Source organism: Triturus cristatus, chromosome 2_1, assembly GCF_964204655.1.
Source record: "Triturus cristatus chromosome 2_1, aTriCri1.1, whole genome shotgun sequence".
Taxonomy (NCBI): Eukaryota; Metazoa; Chordata; class Amphibia; order Caudata; family Salamandridae; genus Triturus; species Triturus cristatus.
This window is the reverse complement of record NC_140581.1, coordinates 425,081,155-425,100,341: the sequence shown is the minus strand read 5'-3', so window position 1 is coordinate 425,100,341 and position 19,187 is coordinate 425,081,155. Positions and strand designations below refer to the sequence as shown.

General features: G+C 41.3%; 1 protein-coding gene across 2 annotated transcripts in view; it reads right to left on the bottom strand.

Moving 5' to 3' along the window:
- The window catches only part of ERBIN (erbb2 interacting protein), a 710,320-nt gene that overhangs the window by 93,810 nt on the left and 597,323 nt on the right, over positions 1-19,187 (bottom strand). For both annotated transcript variants that reach the window (XM_085631853.1, XM_085631862.1), the window contains exons 20-21: positions 5,909-6,023; positions 1,606-1,786 (exon numbers count right to left, since the gene is read on the bottom strand). In XM_085631853.1, coding sequence (XP_085487979.1) covers positions 1,606-1,786; positions 5,909-6,023 — 296 coding nt within the window. The remainder of the gene's footprint in view (positions 1-1,605; positions 1,787-5,908; positions 6,024-19,187) is intronic.

Sequence of the window (19,187 nt, the reverse complement as noted above, 5' to 3'; positions counted from 1 at the left end):
TTGAACGTTGAGTCGACCATGCTGGGATTTAGAAGCCTTAAATCCTGAGCAAGGACGTAGGCAGTAGAAACCTGCTGTTGCAATGATGAGCACTATTGGAGTATTATCATTAAGCAACAGCCTTTCAAACCGAATGCAAGTACTTTATCGAAAATATACTGGAGCATTTGCTTAATGAGTTGGTGATAATCCAACGCTAACTATTAAACTTAAGCCTGTCTTCTTCGACAGTGAATAACTATGAAAAAACGCAGTTCAAACAGTGTGAGGTGACTCCACTTTGCAACTTACACCGAATCTAGTCTAAGACGGAACATGACAGATCATCCATGTTTTATTCCACTAGCTGTTTATGTTGCTGAGAGCATTGGGTGGATAGGCCCTTATATGGCCACTGCAGATCTTTGATGCCTTGCTCCATGTCTTGATTTCACCACCCACCAGGCTTCAGGAAGGACAAGTGTTGAACCTGAAATTATCCAAAGGAAATACAGCAAGGACGGCCAGGGTAAGAGACACACCCATCAATGGTCTCCACAGGAAGACCGCAACGACGGAACCCTGTGCAGCACGCGCTGCATCTCACTTCAGATATTCAAAATGATAGTCATCAATTTCCCAGCAAAGTATTTTTGGCCATGCAGGAACATGCTGCATCAGAAGTCACTGGTAGCGTAAGAACAGGAATCAAGACGGAGGTCAAAGAGCACTAAATAGGAGGGAAACTGTGCTTTTGATAATTCTAGTTCATTGTCCCTCGTAATGGTACCAGAATATTCACCTCTCTGCCATCAATTTCTAGCCAGTCTACTAGTGGACCTAATGTTGCCAAAAATGTTCGCCTTTCTACTTTTAAAACGTTTAAGTTCACCTTTCCATCACTAGAAGCATCCAATTGCTCCCCCTTCTTGTAGACGACAGCACGGCGGCTTCTGGCTGCCATTAACACCTGTCAAAGGAGATGTTCATCGCCATTTGTCATTTCTTCCCGCCATGCCTGCCTCGCCATCAGCGTTATCATCTCTGGGTCACTTTGAATCAAGTATCCAGACTCTCCTTATTTACCTATTAAAAGATCTGACATTTTCGACTTGAAAACCAGGTGTAAGTGGCCGCATCAAATCTTGCTAATCTCCAAAGAAAAATATGTGCTCTCCAAGCATTAGGACCGCACAGAGAAAATGCTTTTCCCTAATTGCACCTGCACAAAGCCCCCTTTACCCCCCCCCCCCCCAACAGATATTAACTACTGTTAGGTGGCACTATTCTCCAAAAGAACGTGCATGTCTTCATGGCATTTACAACTTTCTTGTTCACGTCACTTTAACATATTATGTGATGCTACCTGTATTGAAAATAGTGATCAAAATAAATTGGTGGAACGTTAAAAACTATATGAATAGCCATTTGCAACAAATTAATCCCGTTTACAAAAAAAATTAGGAAATTGGATACAAGCACACAAGGCCAAACGCCAGTACCAGTAAAATTCCAGTCAAGTGTCGACATTTGCATGCAGCAAAAAAGGTAGGGCGAGCTGAGACATGGCACTAACAGAGAACAACAACACTCTATATACACACGTACGCAGACACATACACAGACCTGATCTTCGAATTCAAAACAATGTGCGCTTCTTTCTCTGGGGAACATAACGAATGATCGTGGCTGCTGTCAGTGTTCAGGGAAACGGAATCAGACATCCTGGAGGGAGAGGAACAGTTACTGTTGTTCTGGTTGCTGTTGTGGGTGACTTCATCCAGTAGGGAGTCAGCATCCTTATTCTCTGAAAAACAGTTTTCCTTATGAAATTGTGACACATTCAGCATTATGCAGTATGTCTACACCACACAACTATAAATACAGATCCGCATACCATACTCAGTAGGATGTCTGCTCAGTGAAAAAAACAAAATTCACCATTTGCATGTACCGCGTGAATGGCTTTTGGCCTCATGTAGGTGAAGCCGAGTAAAACCCTTTGTTTGAAGAAACCGCAGATGTAGAACACAAGGATAGTGTTATTGTAATTTACTAGAAAGATCAGCGACGTCCAACGCAGATCCAGATTATTACACTTTGTGATCATTGACAGAGTTTAGAACACTGACTGATACATTAAATACGTATAAGTAAGAAAGAATAGTTTTTCTCTGGACGTCCCTATGAGACAGCTATATTTGCATCCAGATCCTTGTATGGGAATCAGGTTGTCCCATCCGTGTCAACATAGATCCCAGAGCACCAGCTCCATGACAGATTTTTAGGAAATCCACTAAGTATTTGATTTATATAGAGTGAATCTAAATGTACCTCGTTTATAGTCAGTGGTGGTCTTGATAATCTAGCCTAGATCTGGCCCTCTAGAACCAACATCAGACTTCCCAGGAATAGACCATGAAGTGCAAGTTACTCGCTACACCACTTCAGTACTCTCAGTTCTAGTGATCCCCTTGCTTCTAGTAGAGGAGATCAGGGCACTCTTCACAGCACTCCACAGTGATGACAGGTAACTGTCTAGAGACTGTTGTACAACAAGACTGGGTGAAAAAGCTTCACCTTTACTAACTCCTGCATCCCAAGACCCCGTCAGTCACACTGGGTGGGATTGTATAAAATAACAACCACCAAGATCTGGGCGGCACCTATATACAACATTCCAAAGGGATGCCCAAAAATGTTTGTGATCATGTCTTCACAGAACTGTGAAGTTTTTATTGACAATAGTACAATAAATAAGTCATGGGTAGCCGCCCAGGAGTTTGCCTTGCTGATTAAATCAAGAGAGATGTAAAGTTGTAAAGCCACAGACAATGGCCAAATTCACACTGTAGGACTGCACAGATGGATTCTGGGAGAGTAAGCCTGAATGAACAGTGTCTCGTCTGCTAGTGGTAGAGTCTCAGAACGGTCAGAAAGCGGTTGTTCCTTGCAAACAAAAAGTGAGGCCACGCCAAACAAACGGATTACAGAGAATGCATTCAGCATAAAAAGAGATTAGAAAAATGCAGGGAGTAAGAGTTTCTGGTTCATATGGAAATTTAATAACCTCTTTTGAACAATGAAGTATGACTCCTGAGGACATTTTCTCTTGTAATATGGTCTTTCGGCATCTTAACCTCCGAACAGATGTCACTCGGGAAAGGAATAGAGACTTTAGTTTAACCATTTATTCAAATTGGTTGCAATAAGTTCAAAAGGATTTTGCACCAAACCACTACTAATAAAACGATATTTAAATCTAAACATCCTCCTAACCTGAGTGTGTAAACAGGGGAGACTATATTTTAAGAACAACATGGTGGAGGTGGTAACAGTGTCAACCCAAATTCCTCTGGATGCCAATCACAGCCATGCAGGGCCTAAACAACTCAACCTTGGTGTCTGAAGGGCTAAATATAGAACAAAAAACATGTTTTCAACATTATAGTGAAGTGGGACTAAAGATTGTTTCATAGCACGGCTTCAAGGTATGAACCATTTGTTTCTGTACCAGGGTAACATACTGCTTCTACTCAAAAGAAAAATTAGGATTTCTCGAGAACATTATGGGTCAATCCCGGCGAACTAGGCAGCTACACCTAAATATCTAAATTAACGTTGGAGTACTAGGACCTTCTATCTCCTCTGACATGTACCAGAAGTAAACCCCTGACTAGTCCCAGGAGATCTCAGAAACACAATTGGGTGAGTTGCTTTGAACCTACAATAATTATTGTGCAACCTAGGAGTTACTGCAATGTGCACACATGCATGGCATGAGAGAGACCAGGGTAAAGTGTTCAAGAAATGACTCTCTTACATGAGCAGAAACATACATCAAAGAGAAAAAAATGCCCTGTTCCTATGCATGATATCAGCTCAATTAACTTTGTAGTGTCACAGAAGGCATAAAAATATGTTCAAGAATGGTCACAGTAATGGAAGAGACGCAACCTGTGGCGTGATTTCAGTTCTGAGGTGCACGTTCACTGGCAGGTTCTATCCCTAAAGCAGGTATGTGACTGTAAACCATCTGTTTATTTGTATAATGACAACTGGCATGGTTTTACTCCAATCAAACATGTTAAAAGGTGTCAAACCTTTTGATTTAGGACAACACATCAGTGTTGTGAGCATTGATCACCTCCCTTCTGTCATGCATCACTACAAAAAGTACCTTCTGTGCCAAGACAGCCTTTAGTGTTAGGCCACTGATGTGACTATGTCAGAATGAACTGAATGTTTGGTTAAGTTTTCAGCCATACTGCTCCATACTCCGGAGTGTCCACTGTCACGGAAATTTATGAATCTGTGTAAATGAAGGGGAAGTTTTGATTCATTGTTTGAGGAACGGAGACATACACAAAATGTTCTTCATTCCTGAAAAGTGAGGAAAATAAAGCTAAGTAAGTAATATCCTGATCAGAGGACAGAAAACCAGCTGGAAGCAGGGGGGCGTCATGAGTCCTCTGGACCTATCACTTCATCTAATGAAAGTGACAAACCACTTCCTGTAAAACCATGTTTATGTCCTGTTTGAAGGTCATCTACAATGAAGCTTCTATGAAAAATAGCAGCAGTGTCAGGAATAGCATGGTGATGAGCATATACACAGACAGCTTTTAAGTTGAAAAGCAATGATAATAGCAACAAATCATAGAGGTAGGCGAGTGTGTACGCTCTGATACAGCATGTGATCAACAACAGCTTTGGTGTTCTTGGCAAATACTTGTGACACTGTTATAATGAAAATCATCAATCGCAATCAGAAGTATTTTCCCGATGGGTGTAAATGATGTTCTGCGGGCATTTGCTCAAAACGGATTCTGTGAATAAATCATTGGCATGCATAATTGGAATGGGATATTGAATTAGTTATTGGAAGATTTTCCCTTAAGTCAGTTCCTCCGAGTAAGTGCAGAAACTCAAAAGTGAGTTGAGTGGGTGAGTGAGTTGTGAATAGATCTCTCGACAGCCTAATATTTTATGTCTCTCCTCAAAGCGCTCTGGCACCGCACAAGCCAGGCTCACAGGGCCTCAAATAGGATCTGGCTGCCCAGGTCTGTGGAATGCACCAGACATGACCTCCGCCATTTTTAAAGCCATAAACAGAGGGCTATCGCAGTACCCCTTTCATGTTTTTATTACCAGTCAAATATCAGAGGATCAGTGGCGGGTTGCAAGAGACATCTTTTGTTCCAACAAGTACAACTTGGTGCACATAGGTTTTTGTTTAGTGGGATAGTTATGGAGGCTACAGTGGAGCTCCAAAATCTCCCATCCCCCCACCCCCCCCCCCTGACTGCAAGGTTGCTTCCCTGCCTGCTCTCATACTAAGCTGGGTGTTATAAGGCGATTGTAGGGAGCTTCCCCAGGATGTCATTGTACAACAAATAGGCTTAAAAAGCAAAGTTGCCAGGTGAGAGACAAGGTTAAAAGAGAAAAAGATCATTTTACCTAAGGCTGTGAAAATCAGTGAACTAAAGCTATATATTAAACACGCTTCTGATAAAAACCTCTAAATACACCATTAAGTGCAACATTCTAGCCAATTATCCAATACAGGTGTTACAGATAGTAAAAGTAAAATAAGTTCCTCTAAAAGCATTACAGCTCATCATATATCCTAATTCCAAGTTTTATTCCAGGAATATTTGTCAAACTTCTTTGTAAAGAAATCTCTAATTTGTCTACACCTGTAATGACCATTCTTCCCATTGGGGAGCAGGACTACAAGCAGTAATGCAATGTCCAGGGGGTAAGCAAAGCTGTGCTTGTAGTACACAACTGGATTCTAGTTAACCTTTCTGCGGGCAGCTTTTGTGTTTCTTTTTTGAGGGAAAGACAGATTTCCTCACTCTGGAATTCCATAAACCACAGTGCAAGGTTATTTTTGTACATTTCAACAGTTGCTTTATTTCCTTACCTTTTTTGTTATTACTCAGTGCTACAACTTTGGGTTGATTAATCGAAGTTTCGATCAACGGGGGACGCATTTCTGCCATTTTCATTTCTTCATCGGATGAGAGCTCTTCAGACTCCTGTCAACGACAATAAGATTTTTTTGTACTCTCATCGCAATTGAGTTGCAAACACTTTATACTCCAATCATCTCAAACTGCACCAGAATGGGTGTGCTCACCTACCAGTGACAGTACCCTGTTCCTCGATGAATTCTTTAGAGCATTAAGTTCACAACTTTGACGGACGACACTGAAGGGCTTTAATTATTTATTTATTTTTTAATTTGTTATTTGTGAAGTTGGATTTTCTCTATTTCTCGCCCTTTTCTTTTCTTAGATGGTTGAAACAAGGCTTTTACTTTGATGTTATATGTGCCTGTCAGTGTGTTATGGGATATAAGTGCACTACTGGGTGTCAACATATGGCTCATGTTATTGTTTTGCACACTGTGCCTGTTATTGCACTGACTCATTGTCCACTGATCTATGTATGGTTCGTATAAAAACAATAAAAATATTTTTTGGGGGAGGGTCAGGAGTCCACAACCATGACACGATATTGATAATGTTCAATGCCCAGCTCCGCGGGCAGCTCACTACAAGGTGTTTGACACTCCTTTAAGTTAAACACGTATTATGGACCTTGGCGAAACCCTCATTTCTACTAAGTCAGCTTTAGAGAAAGGGGGAGTACCTTACAATTCGGTCCTTTGTGCAGCGACTGCTGGCTCAGATGTCGACTGCCACAAGGTGCTTCACCTACACTACTCCCTTGTCGACATCCACTCGATACCGGTTAAAACTGCAGCCTGTGAAATCTTTTGAAAACCAGGCACAAAGGAAATTGGACCTGGGTTATTTCAGTGCCGGTGCACACCCCGTGTCCCTGGGAGGAAAACGACGCTGATCTTGTTCAATCTTCACTGAGCAGCTCTGCCAAAAACTACAAGCAAAGAAGCAGCCTCTGCGGTTATAGATTCTGTCACCGGCCACTACAACAAAGGGCTCTTTGTAGAACAGTATGCTCTAGTTCAGTTATCTTTTATTTACTGACGTGCTAGTCAATTACATTCGCTTTAAAACCAGATAGTCAGTTCCTTTCCGGCTTTTTCCCCCCATACAGGTTGCAGACGTTGCGTTCTCTGGATGACAAATGTTTTGGGGATGCGGCCATTTGTTAGTTTTATACTCACTAAGGTTTCTTCAGCTTTGTTTCAGTCTAAGAACATCATTCTGAATAATTTGCAATCGAACTTTCCTCGGTATCATACCCTAAAAAAGGTGCATTGGAGTAGGCTTTCCACATCTTCCCGCTATGGCAGACTCCATTTTACTTCCTTTGCAGCTTGTTTTCTCGCCGCCGGGTTTTCTATCACAAGCAGGATGCGCTGCTCCCACATTCGGTAAGCACCAGTGCTCCCATGAGCATCACTGTAATGCCTTCCTTTACTTGCACTACAATAATACGCTGTCATACGTCTGTCCTCTAAGATGTGCTCGTGGGCACCGCGCCGCCACGATCAGCGATTGCTCGGGGGCATGGAGCAGCGGGAGCGGACTCAGGGACGTGTCATGTTTTTCCTGAGGTTACTTAAGGAAGAAATCTGAATAACCGCCCTCGGAGTTTTTGCTGATGCGTGGAGTAATGTTGGCACAGTATCCTCTGCCTTACCAAGCAACATCTGCTTTTAAGAAGAAATATTTGAACACTTATAATAGTCTAAGCTGATATTTACAAGGTAGATGATAAAAACCACAGATTGTGTGTTAATGGTATAGAATTTTACAAACTGCAGGTCTGTTCACTCTCCACAAGATGGCAGCAACTCACTAGTGAACTCATAAATGAATAGAGGGGGCTTTGTAACATAGGTACGTGCAGGCTTATCCCTGTGTCTCTGAGCAGCGTGAGCTTATTCTGTAACAATCAGATTTCAACTGCTACCTGTTTCACCCCCGTACACTAGAGAGTGTTCCCTTCAAGCTCCCTCTTACAGTCAAGCTCCCTTTCCGATACCTGGGGGCGTATTTATGTAAAAGTCACGCAGTGCAGCGCACAGTTCACCTTGCTGCACTGCATGACGGGTAAAGAGCAGGAATGCGCCGCATTTATGGCACCAAGGCGCATTCCTGCCTTTTCGTCTGTGCTGGCGCCCTTTTGGCAACCTAGCACCAACACATGCACCATAATGCAAGGGTGCCTGCGTTGCAGGCAGGATTGTTTTGTGCAGGAAGGTCTTCCTGCTCAAAAACAATCCTGGGAGGCATATTCCTCTATCTTTATTTGCGGCAGCACACAGAGAAAGAGGAAGTAACGCAGAGAAATCCAAACATTTATCCTCGTTATGCCTCTCCTGGGAAGGCGTATCCTTTTGGCCCATTTCCAGGGTTACCAGATCTGGTAAATCTGGGAATGCGTCAAAAACAATGGGAGTTGCGTGGGAACACCCACGCAATGCATTCCCAGTGAAGAGTAAAGCAATGCAACGATTTGACCTGTGTTACCTTAATCCAGAATGATGGAGCCACTCAGGGCCAGGCAAGGTGGCCGTTGCGTGGACGGATGAATCTGACTCCTGGTCTGCGTCGCTCTTGCACAGGTTGCTTGGTGAGTCCTTCTCGAGTTAAAGAAGAGCCCACCCTCCCCTTACAGGAACAGCACTGGAAACTCGGAAAGGAACTAGGGAGTGAGGCCGAGTAGGGAGGCTGAGCATTGTGCTGAGAAAGCACTTTGGAATTCAATTCTCAACAGTTTGCAGAATTGTAGTCTGCTTGCAAGTGAAAACAGGATGCATTTTGGCATTTTATTCCAATACTGAGCCATACACTCAGGGAACTGCGAAGCACAAACTTATAATGCATCAAAACATATTTTTATCTGGCGTTGTTTTAATATACTGCTTACTGCCCTGCTGTGCTGTGCTTGGTGTCTGTTTGTAGCTGCTCATGTGTAGTAATCAGCATGAGTTGTACATACACAGAATTGGAGTTATTCGCCAAGACTGTTAGTTTCCCACTCATCTTAGCTCATGGACGTGCTTTGCAATTCTAATGGCGCAATGTGCTGTATGAGAGTGCCAAAAAGCAAATGGTCAAACTTAATCCCATTAAAAATGAGGTCATTAAGTTTAATACTGGTTTCAGAAGTATGGCCTTTGTCTCTGTGGCAGCCTTAATCCTTCATAAAAAACACAAAAAGCTTACTTCCATTTTCAATTCCCCTCTATCACCAGCTCATAGTTTGCTGTGGTGGTAATCTCTTTCTACTAATTAATGCTCTGTATTGATCTTTCTGGATTTTAACTTCAGCAGTGCCTGGGGTTACTTTATGCAACCTTTATTATTAACAATATTTGTATCTGTGGTTTGTGTATAGCGTTCTGGTAGCTTTCCACTGCTTCAGAGCTACGAGGAGGAATGATTGAAAGTAGGGATAGGCTAGTTACAACATGGATTTGGCACGGTCTATGGCTTGCAATGAGAGGATTTATGATTAATTGTAAGAGAGGGCTAGTAGGATTTCAAGAGGGCATAAAAACTGGGATTTTGTGACTGGATGGGAAATGTTAAACAATAGAGATGGATTGAACTTTCTAAATGAAACTGGATGGGGCTTTCCAGAAGGGATGGTGGATTGAGATTTCAAGAACAGAGAGTGGAGCTGCCCTTTTAGAAGAGGGAGTGATTAGGAATTGAAAGGTAATGTGGTTTTCAAAGAGGGCACACAAGCTGTTTTTAAGGCTACCTGGATGGGCTTTTACAGAGGCTTTGGAGAGGATGCCTGAAGTAGGCTCTGCTGAGTGAAGCAGAGAGGTTTCAAAGATGGAAACCTGTAGGTGGGCCTGGATAGGTCTTTGCAGAGGTGATATAAATGGAGCTCTGGAGGGGTTCTTCATGGGGCTCTGGAGGGTGTCAGGATGTGGCTTTGCAGTAAGGGCGTGGAGGATCTTTTGTATAGAATGTTTGAACTGGACTTCAGAAATGGTGTCCGGTGAGAGAGTTGTGAGGATATAGCTTTCTACAATGGTTCTGCATAGGAGTCTGAAGATGGGTACGGGCTGTGGCTTTAAAAAAAAGACACCACAATGGGACATTGCAGAAATGTTTTGGATGGGCATCTGAAGAGGGGTTTTTTATTAGGATTTTAGCAGGGTGGATGGTGCGTTGAAAATGGGTTCTGAATGGGGTACAAAGATGGGCCTAAATGATGTCTTTCATAATGGTGTCTGGTGAAGTTCAGTAAAGAATGTCTGAATTGTGCTATGTCGAAAGGGGCCTAGGTCCTGCTTTCGTAGGTGGCATCCGTGTGGTGCTTTGCAGAGAAAGTAGGTAGAGCATTTCAAGGGGCGGGGGTTAGAGGATGTCTGTTTGAGAGCTATGTAGGGCCTAACCCCCAAATATTTTGTTCATGGAGGGAATTCCCATAACAAAGCTTGAAGACCACTGCATTGGAGGCTACCCTATGCAAGGAACCGACAGTGATTACCTCAATGTATCAGGCAGGGTTGCCAGCAGTAATGTAAAGTAGGTAGAGCATTTCAAGGGGCGGGGGTTAGAGGATGTCTGTTTGAGAGCTATGTAGAGTGAGCCAGGGTGCGAATTTGCAGAGCATTCAGGATAGGATGTTGTAAGGATGTGTCAGTATGGTGTTTTGCAGCGGACGTTGGATGGGGCTTTGAATCAGTAGGGAACTTTAGTTCAGTGGCATTGCCAATGTGTCGACAATTTAGTAAGGTTGCTTGCCCTTGTCTCTGTCTGACCTTACGAAGGATTAAGGGGGGGCCTGACCCCCAAATATTTTGTTCATGGGGGTAATTCCCATAACAAAGTTTGAAGACCACTGCATTGGAGGCTACCCTATGCAAGGAACCGACAGTGATTACCTCAATGTATCAGGCAGGGTTGCCAGCAGTAATGTAAAAAAGTCTTAGCCAACTGGGAATGCCTTGACATGGGTAATACAAAACAGCCATGGCTGTAATTCCCTAGGCACCAAAGTAATATTATCAGGAATAAGTCTTCCGAATGCCACACGATTTAGAACTCAAATATCAGCTTTAACTGTGTTTTGGAAAGTCAACCAATTTTTCCAAACATCAGAATTTTCGTCTCAAATACACTCTTTTTTAATGTTGTTATACATATTTTAATTCAATAAGCAAACTCTAATTTAGGAGGCGAGGCTGGAAACAAGATAGCTACTTACATGTAGCTAAAGAGCTACCAGTAGCTCACAAGCTACTCACTGGAAAAGCCTGTGTTAGAAGTTTCATTTTAGGGACCGATTACGATGCAGTTTGGAAGGCCTCCTAACGGCATTTGCTCCGTTCGAATAGGATCGGGAAGTGTCTTTCCGAACGAATCTGAATGTTTTTTGACTAGTTAGGAGTTAGAAATAGCCGAATACGAACCTGACGACATTCGGAATGACCAAGCCTTACGGAGCAGACTTGTACATCTCTATGGGCCGCGTTTCCGAACGACCAATTACGATGCTGGATTCGGACAGCCTTTCAGAAACGTGCTGACTCGAATCAGCAGTCAGAATCAGACTTTGGGGGCTTGTAGCGGCCCCCCTGCACCCGACGCCTTCCCAATCGGGCCCATGGGGGTACCCATGGGTCCCCCCTTAACATCGATGCAGTGTGGCAGGCACCAGGGGGGTGTCCGCCACTGGGTGCCTGATTTTACCCAGACCCCCTTTCTTCAATGGGAGCCTATGCACTCAGTTGGAACATAGGTTTCCATTGAAGTCAATGGGAGTGCGACCGAATCGTATCTGGAAGCATCCGGATGCATCATAATCGGTCGGTTGGACTCTCCTGATCCGAGTCAGTCAGAAACCATTCCCAAACCGATTCGGTCGGAATGATTTCCGAACCGCATCGTAATCAGGCCCTTAGTTGTTGAGGTGTCTGAGGTAGATCCATCTAAGCCTTGTTAAAAAGAAAAGTTTGATTCTAAAACATATTAAATGTGTATCAATATGCTATGGAATGTGAGTTAAACATGTTTGTGGGAATAATTGGCATTTTGTTTTAATTTTACTGTGCATCCATGATACAATTACTTTTTACTGTATACTCTTGTTGTAGTTGCTACGGAAAAAATATAATATTGAGACAAGGTTGTTTTCTCCTGTTTATCTCGCATTCTGTCTTACTGGGTTGTCACTAGGTCTAGGAATAAGGTTCTACTCATAAACTGTTTATAAAATCTGAATTTTGTGAGCTTTGTAATTGCACACAATTTCCAATCGTGAGTAAAACATGTTCCTTTTCTATCGGTTAACCAGATAAAAACAGGTTGGGGCCATAGAAGCCAATGCACGATAAACTGGCATGCACCAATGTTAAAACCATGTGCCAAAACCTTATACCAAGGTGGTCTTGGAAGAAACCAGCCAGAGCTGTTCTGGGTACCACCTGGACCGAATAGAACATGTCTCTTCTTTGTGAGCAGTTTTAACATGTTCGTTCTCAGAAACTGATAAATACACAGACTACAGTGCCCGACAGGTTGCAGTCTTGAAACCCCAAACCAAACTGTTAGCAGCATTCCGTACTAAGTGTAATTGAGCAATCCAAATCCACTGGAAAGCCAATGTACACAGAATGGAAGCAGTCAAATCTGGAGCTGGAAGCAGATCACACACATTAAAGTACAGCTTCAAGAAACCAATGGACCACAGGGACTCCATATCGAAGAGGAACTGAGCATACACTTGGGAACACTATAACCCATTTACTCCCTTAGTTACAATGATCTCGGTTGTATGTTTTGCAAGTCATGTAAATAACTTAACAGCGTTTTTAATATTGATGCAGATATATATATTTTCACATTGGTGTTTGGTGGGGAACTGGGTGAGGACATTACAAGTCTCTTGTGGACGACAGGTGTCTCCTGAGAGCTAAGCGAATACTTTTCTTTTAGATCTATGCCCAATTGGGCTTGATATTGTGGGTCCATTGTTTGGGATATATTAAGCTTTTTGCTGACTTATATGATGAACAATTACAATTTTTTAGGGCTGAAAATATGAGCCAGGCCCTTACAATAACATGCTTGCGGTTTCTCACGTAGCTTCAGTTCTAAATCACATTGCACTCATTTTTATCATACTTGCTGTTTTATTTTGAGTGATTGGAGACCGCAAGTGACTTTAGTCCATAAGGGAAGAGGATTGAGCCTTTGGGGTTTTATTGTACTTCATTACCATGTTTCCTGTTGATCATACAATAATAATATATTACAAAAAAGTTCAAATAGGATATTTTTGAGTAATATATTTGATTAATGTTGCCTTAATGATTGTGTGGAATGAATATGCAAAAAAATAATAGCATGTAATTCAACAACCGGTAGTACTCCAAGATGGAAGACCACTGTCCTCAAGTATTTTGATACATGTTGAGTATGTTTATGAGTTTGCATATTATTCATTTGCATTGATTTATGTATGAGTTTTTTTTATCTTCAACTATTTTTGCAGAGATTCTCCGTAGTATCATTTGCAACGATGTTACATTATTGGGTTGAATAAATTATGCACCAGGAAAAGGCAAATTATGTGGTGTAATGTGTCACATTTTCTGATAGTGTTACTTCATTATTTTGTCATTTGTGCACTCATTAACACTCTCTGGGCATATGATGCACCTCAGTTCAACACCCAACCATAGCAATGAGCTACTCAACTTATCCAAAGGACCTTCCACCACTTGGCAATATGTGTCGCTTAGTAAGTTTTGAACCATTTGAGCTACAAACACATTTTGTTTTGTTGGTAAAATCTGTATTATGCAGCAGATGATGGATTATGTGGCAAATCAGGCAGATCCGTGACACACTGAGCTATGAGCGCCTTGACACCCTTAGGCAATTTGCTGAGCTATATAAATGTATATCATATCCATAATAATGCAAAAAATGCTGAGGCCGCACACATGCATAATTCCGGTGGCCCTGTATATAACTGAATTGATGTACCATTCCAAAATGGTGACTATTGCTCAAGTGCGCTCAAAGGCATTGTTTGTGCCTATGTACTCATTGTTTAAATGCACTGATTTTGTAATGTCCTCCAATGCATGATCAAGGCTGAGTCGCGGCTGAAATGCGGTAGGTCAGTTTGCTCATTAAAATATATCAATGGAGTGTGCGTCCATTTATACTTTGTATTTACCATGCATTACCATTACCACGCAGTCATTACCACACATTGCCTTTACCACGGATACCTTTACAATGAAAATTTAAGTATATCGCAGGTAAGTGAAATATATCTATATATATATATCTATATCTATATATAGATATATATATTCACTGAAAAACACCATAGGTTTCAGGCCTGATATAGTTAGGAATTAGCATTTAAAAAACCTTAGAAATTCACTGAAAAAACAATAGGTTTTAGGGGTGTTATAGTTAGTTGTACGAACTACATCTCACACGCCCGCAATCCACTGCTGATGATGTCACATATTACATCATTCATGACGTGGTCAGTGACATCACTGATGACATGTAAAATGACATCACTGATGACATCATCCAGTGAATGTGATTTGGTTCGTTATTTAAATATGTATTATATATATATATAGCAATTTGCATTGAAGAATGAGTGGATATTACTTACTGGCAGTCGCCAGTAGGTAGTTATAGTTAGGACCTATTTTCCATATAAAATCCGCAACATTCTATTTGGAATAACATTGGCGCTGATTGACGAATCTTCGCAAAATTTTCCAAACTTTTGGCCAGCTCCGGTCCGCTACTATCCTGAAAATTTCACGGTGATTCGTCAAGCGGGGGCCGAGAAAAAATATAAATATAAATACCTGGATGGAGGATTTAGTAGCAGTGTGATTGACTGTTTACTTGACTAATTTATAGTGTCTCACTAAATATATTGGATAGTGACTAAACTGTGTGAATATCTGAATCACTTTGTCAGTTGTTGTGTAAACTGCTGCACTAGTTGGTTACTAGCTACGTGAAAGTCTATATTATTTATTGATTAGTTAACTGAGTTTTTGTATGGGAGAGTGAATGTGTGTGGGGTTCGGTGGGGGGTGTGTGACTGCCCAAAGATGTGTGAATAGTTGATTCAGTAGGTATATGAAGTTAAAACTACATGTTATAACAGTTGTTTGGGTGAGTGAATATCTTTATGGGTGTGGCGATGAGCAAATATATGTCTTAATGGTACATGTCCAACAAACTAGAAAAATAAAAGCCAGTGTATGTGTCAGTTGTTGTATATAAATAAGTATATATAAGACTCAGTGATTGTATGAGTGACTGTATGGATAACTGTATAGTTGTAATAGTGATTTTATAACACACTAAGTATGAGCTATTATCTATATGAATAGATGAAGTGGTGTTTTTATAAGTGTATAGCTAAGTAAAAGTAAGTATGATCCATTGTTTGCATAAGTGAGTAGGATGACTTCATAAGTGATTAGGATGTGTGCTGGTGTGTAATGTCGATATAGGTGTATAAGTATATTTGATAGTGTTCTATTGATCATTGACAGCATGCATGAGTGCATCTATAGGTAAGTGATTAGATGTGTGTATAGATCTAGGAATCACTGAGTGGGTGTTTAGAAACTTGTATTGGTGTGTCAATGGTTTTAAATCGGGCACTCTGTATTTTATAGTGAGTGATGAAAGGTTATACTAGTGTATGATGAGGTGTATCTGATTGTCACGTGGATGATGTCATAAGTGATGTCATTTGAGATGTCATCAGTGATGTCACTGACCATGTCATGAATGATGTAATATGTGACATCATCAGCAGTGGATTGCGGGCGTGCGAGATGTAGTTAGTACAACTAACTATATCGGAGGAATTTCAATGGTTTTGTTCGATTGAAATGTCCAGCTAACTATAACACCCCTAAAACCTATTGTTTTTTCAGTGAATTTCAAAGGTTTTTTAAATGCCAATTCATAACTATATCAGGCCTGAAACCTATGGTTTTTTCAGTGAATTTCAAAGGTTTTGTAAATGACAATTTTTAATGTATTAATTGTTATACTGATTTTTTTGATACTGATTTACTACATTTTTTAAACTGTTTATTGTTAGATATTTAATTTTTTTAATTACATTATACATTACAATACAAAATATACTTTCTCAGAATGAATTACTTTAGTTTAAATACTTTGCAAATAGGCAATAGACTTTTAAGTACAGTAGTTACAGTTGTTGCAATGGGCAAGACAATTTCAAACACAAAGCAACACTGAGCTAAATGTGAATTTCTAGTCAAATGCAATTAGTTACTTTATGGATTACGTTTCTAACCACAGGACTGGATAATAGATTCAGTCCTTGGACATCTCCTGTAAACAGTTGAGTAAAAGCGTTTTGGTTACAGTAGTGATTTTTAAGGATTATTATTGTATTTTAAAAGTTGACACTTGGAAACATTTTCACATAGAATCACCAATGTTATCCTATGGCAGAAAATCCACTTAGCAGGTAAGTAGTGTTATCATTACTTTTTCTTACTCAGTGGTGGATCCTGGATCCAGCACAGGTGAATCTCCTGTAAACAGTTGAAAGAATGTGTTTAAGTCATACAGACGATTTTTTAGGAATATTTTTAATTTGTGAAAATAGACACTTAGAAACTTTTCTGCTTTAAAGCACACAATGGATTCCTATGGAAGGAAATACAAGTTACTGGTAAGTACGCTTAGAATTACTTTTCAGGGTCAGTGCTGGTCTAAAAGATGCAGCACTGGGTTCTCTCCTGATAAAAGGTGAGTAAATCAGAATTCGTAGTTCGGCTGATTTTAGAGGAATATTTGTTCGTTTAAAAAATGGACACTTTGAAACTTTTCTGGTGAAAACCACACAATGGATTCCTATGGAAGGAAATACAAGTTACTGGTAAGTACGCTTAGAATCACTTTTCAGGGTCAGTGCTGGTCTAAAAGATGCAGCACTGGGTTCTCTCCTGATAACAGGTGAGTAAATCAGAATTCGTAGTTCGGCTGATTTTAGAGGAATATTTGTACGTTTCAAAAATGGACACAAACTTTTCTGGTGAAAACCACACAATGGATTCCTATGGAAAGAAATACAAGTTACTGGTAAGCATGCTTAGAATTACTTTTCAGGGTCAGTGCTGGTCTAAAAGATGCAGCACAGGGTTCTCTCCTGATAACAGGTGAGTAAATCGGAATTCGTAGTTCGGCTGATTTTAGAGGAATATTTGTAAGTTTCAAAAATGGACACTTAGAAACTTTTCTGCTGAAAACCACACAATGGATTCCTATGGATTTTAGAGGAATATTTGTACAATGGTAAAGGAAGGGGGCGGGGCCCTGGGGTTACTTGTGGGTCCCCCTGAGCAGGCCTAGAGGGTCAGGGTGTTTCTACCCTGCCCCCTTTTTGCGTTTTTCGCGTTTGTTTTTTAGATTTCTTGTGCCTCGGTTCTACAGAAGGCACAAGATGGCTGCCAACACTTCCTGATCTGGAGTGTTGATAGCCAATTAGAAAACAACTCGTGAACGGCAGGGTACGCTCTGGGTGCGCATAGGGTGCGCGGATCCTCCAAGGCCATAGATATATATGTACTTTTAACTCTAATTTTCTCAGGAACTAAAGAACGGATTTACACCATTTAAGCAAAAGGCACGAGTCTGAACTGAGGACTACCTCTTTGCCAAATTTGGTGTAATTCCGTCCAGCAGTTTGGGCTGTAGCTGCGGCTAAAGGTCCTATGGGAAAATGCATGGGGAAAACGCATTTTGGGACCCCCCTTTTTTCTCGGCCCCCGCTTGACGAATCACCGTGACATTTTCAGGATAGGAGCGGAACGGAGATGGCCAAAAGTTTGGAAAATTTCGCGAAGATTCGTCAATCGGCGTCAACGTGATTCCAAATAGACTGTTGCGGATTTTCTAAGGAAAATAGGTCCTAACTATATCTACCTACTGGCAAGCACCAGTAGGTAATTATATATATATATATATATATATATATATATATATATATATATATATATATATATATATATATATATATATATATATATATATATATATATATATATATATATATATATATATATATATATATATATATATATATATATATATATATATATATATATATATATATATCTCCATATCCATATCCATATCCATATCCATATCCAAAGGTGCCCGGTTAGAAGGAAGCCCACAACAGGTAAGTTTCAGCCAAATTTCTTTACTTGGAGGGAACAACAAGGAAATAAGGTTCTTAGGCACAGGAGTATCGTCCAAGCCGCCTGACGCGTTTCGTGATCTTCACTTCTTCAGAGGCGATGGATATTGTGAACCATGAGGCAGGGCACATTTCAGGCACTTAAAAGTCAATTGCAAGCTCCGCCTCAGTGGGCGTAATCACACCCCATGGCATGATGGTAGTTGCAGTGCCATATTTTAAACTTCAGTGAGCGGCCATTACCTCACAGTCAAAATGTTAAAATATAACCACAGTGGGTGGTGCCGCAAAGCTCGTAACCTTGTTGACACTGCGTATCTCCAAACAACAGGCAACCTGTTCCTTGAACAACGGCGTCGATTGGCGTCGCTGCAGGGGTGCCACGGCACCGGTGCTTCCTCCGCGGCTTAGGCGAGGCCGCTAAACATCAAAGACCAAAGGTGCCCGGTTAGAAGGAAGCCCACAACAGGTAAGTTTCAGCCAAATTTCTTTACTTGGAGGGAACAACAAGGAAATAAGGTTCTTAGGCACAGGAGTATCGTCCAAGCCGCCTGACGCGTTTCGTGATCTTCACTTCTTCAGAGGCGATGGATATTGTGAACCATGAGGCAGGGCACATTTCAGGCACTTAAAAGTCAATTGCAAGCTCCGCCTCAGTGGGCGTAATCACACCCCATGGCATGATGGTAGTTGCAGTGCCATATTTTAAACTTCAGTGAGCGGCCATTACCTCACAGTCAAAATGTTAAAATATAACCACAGTGGGTGGTGCCGCAAAGCTCGTAACCTTGTTGACACTGCGTATCTCCAAACAACAGGCAACCTGTTCCTTGAACAACGGCGTCGATTGGCGTCGCTGCAGGGGTGCCACGGCACCGGTGCTTCCTCCGCGGCTTAGGCGAGGCCGCTAAACATCAAAGACCAAAGGTGCCCGGTTAGAAGGAAGCCCACAACAGGTAAGTTTCAGCCAAATTTCTTTACTTGGAGGGAACAAC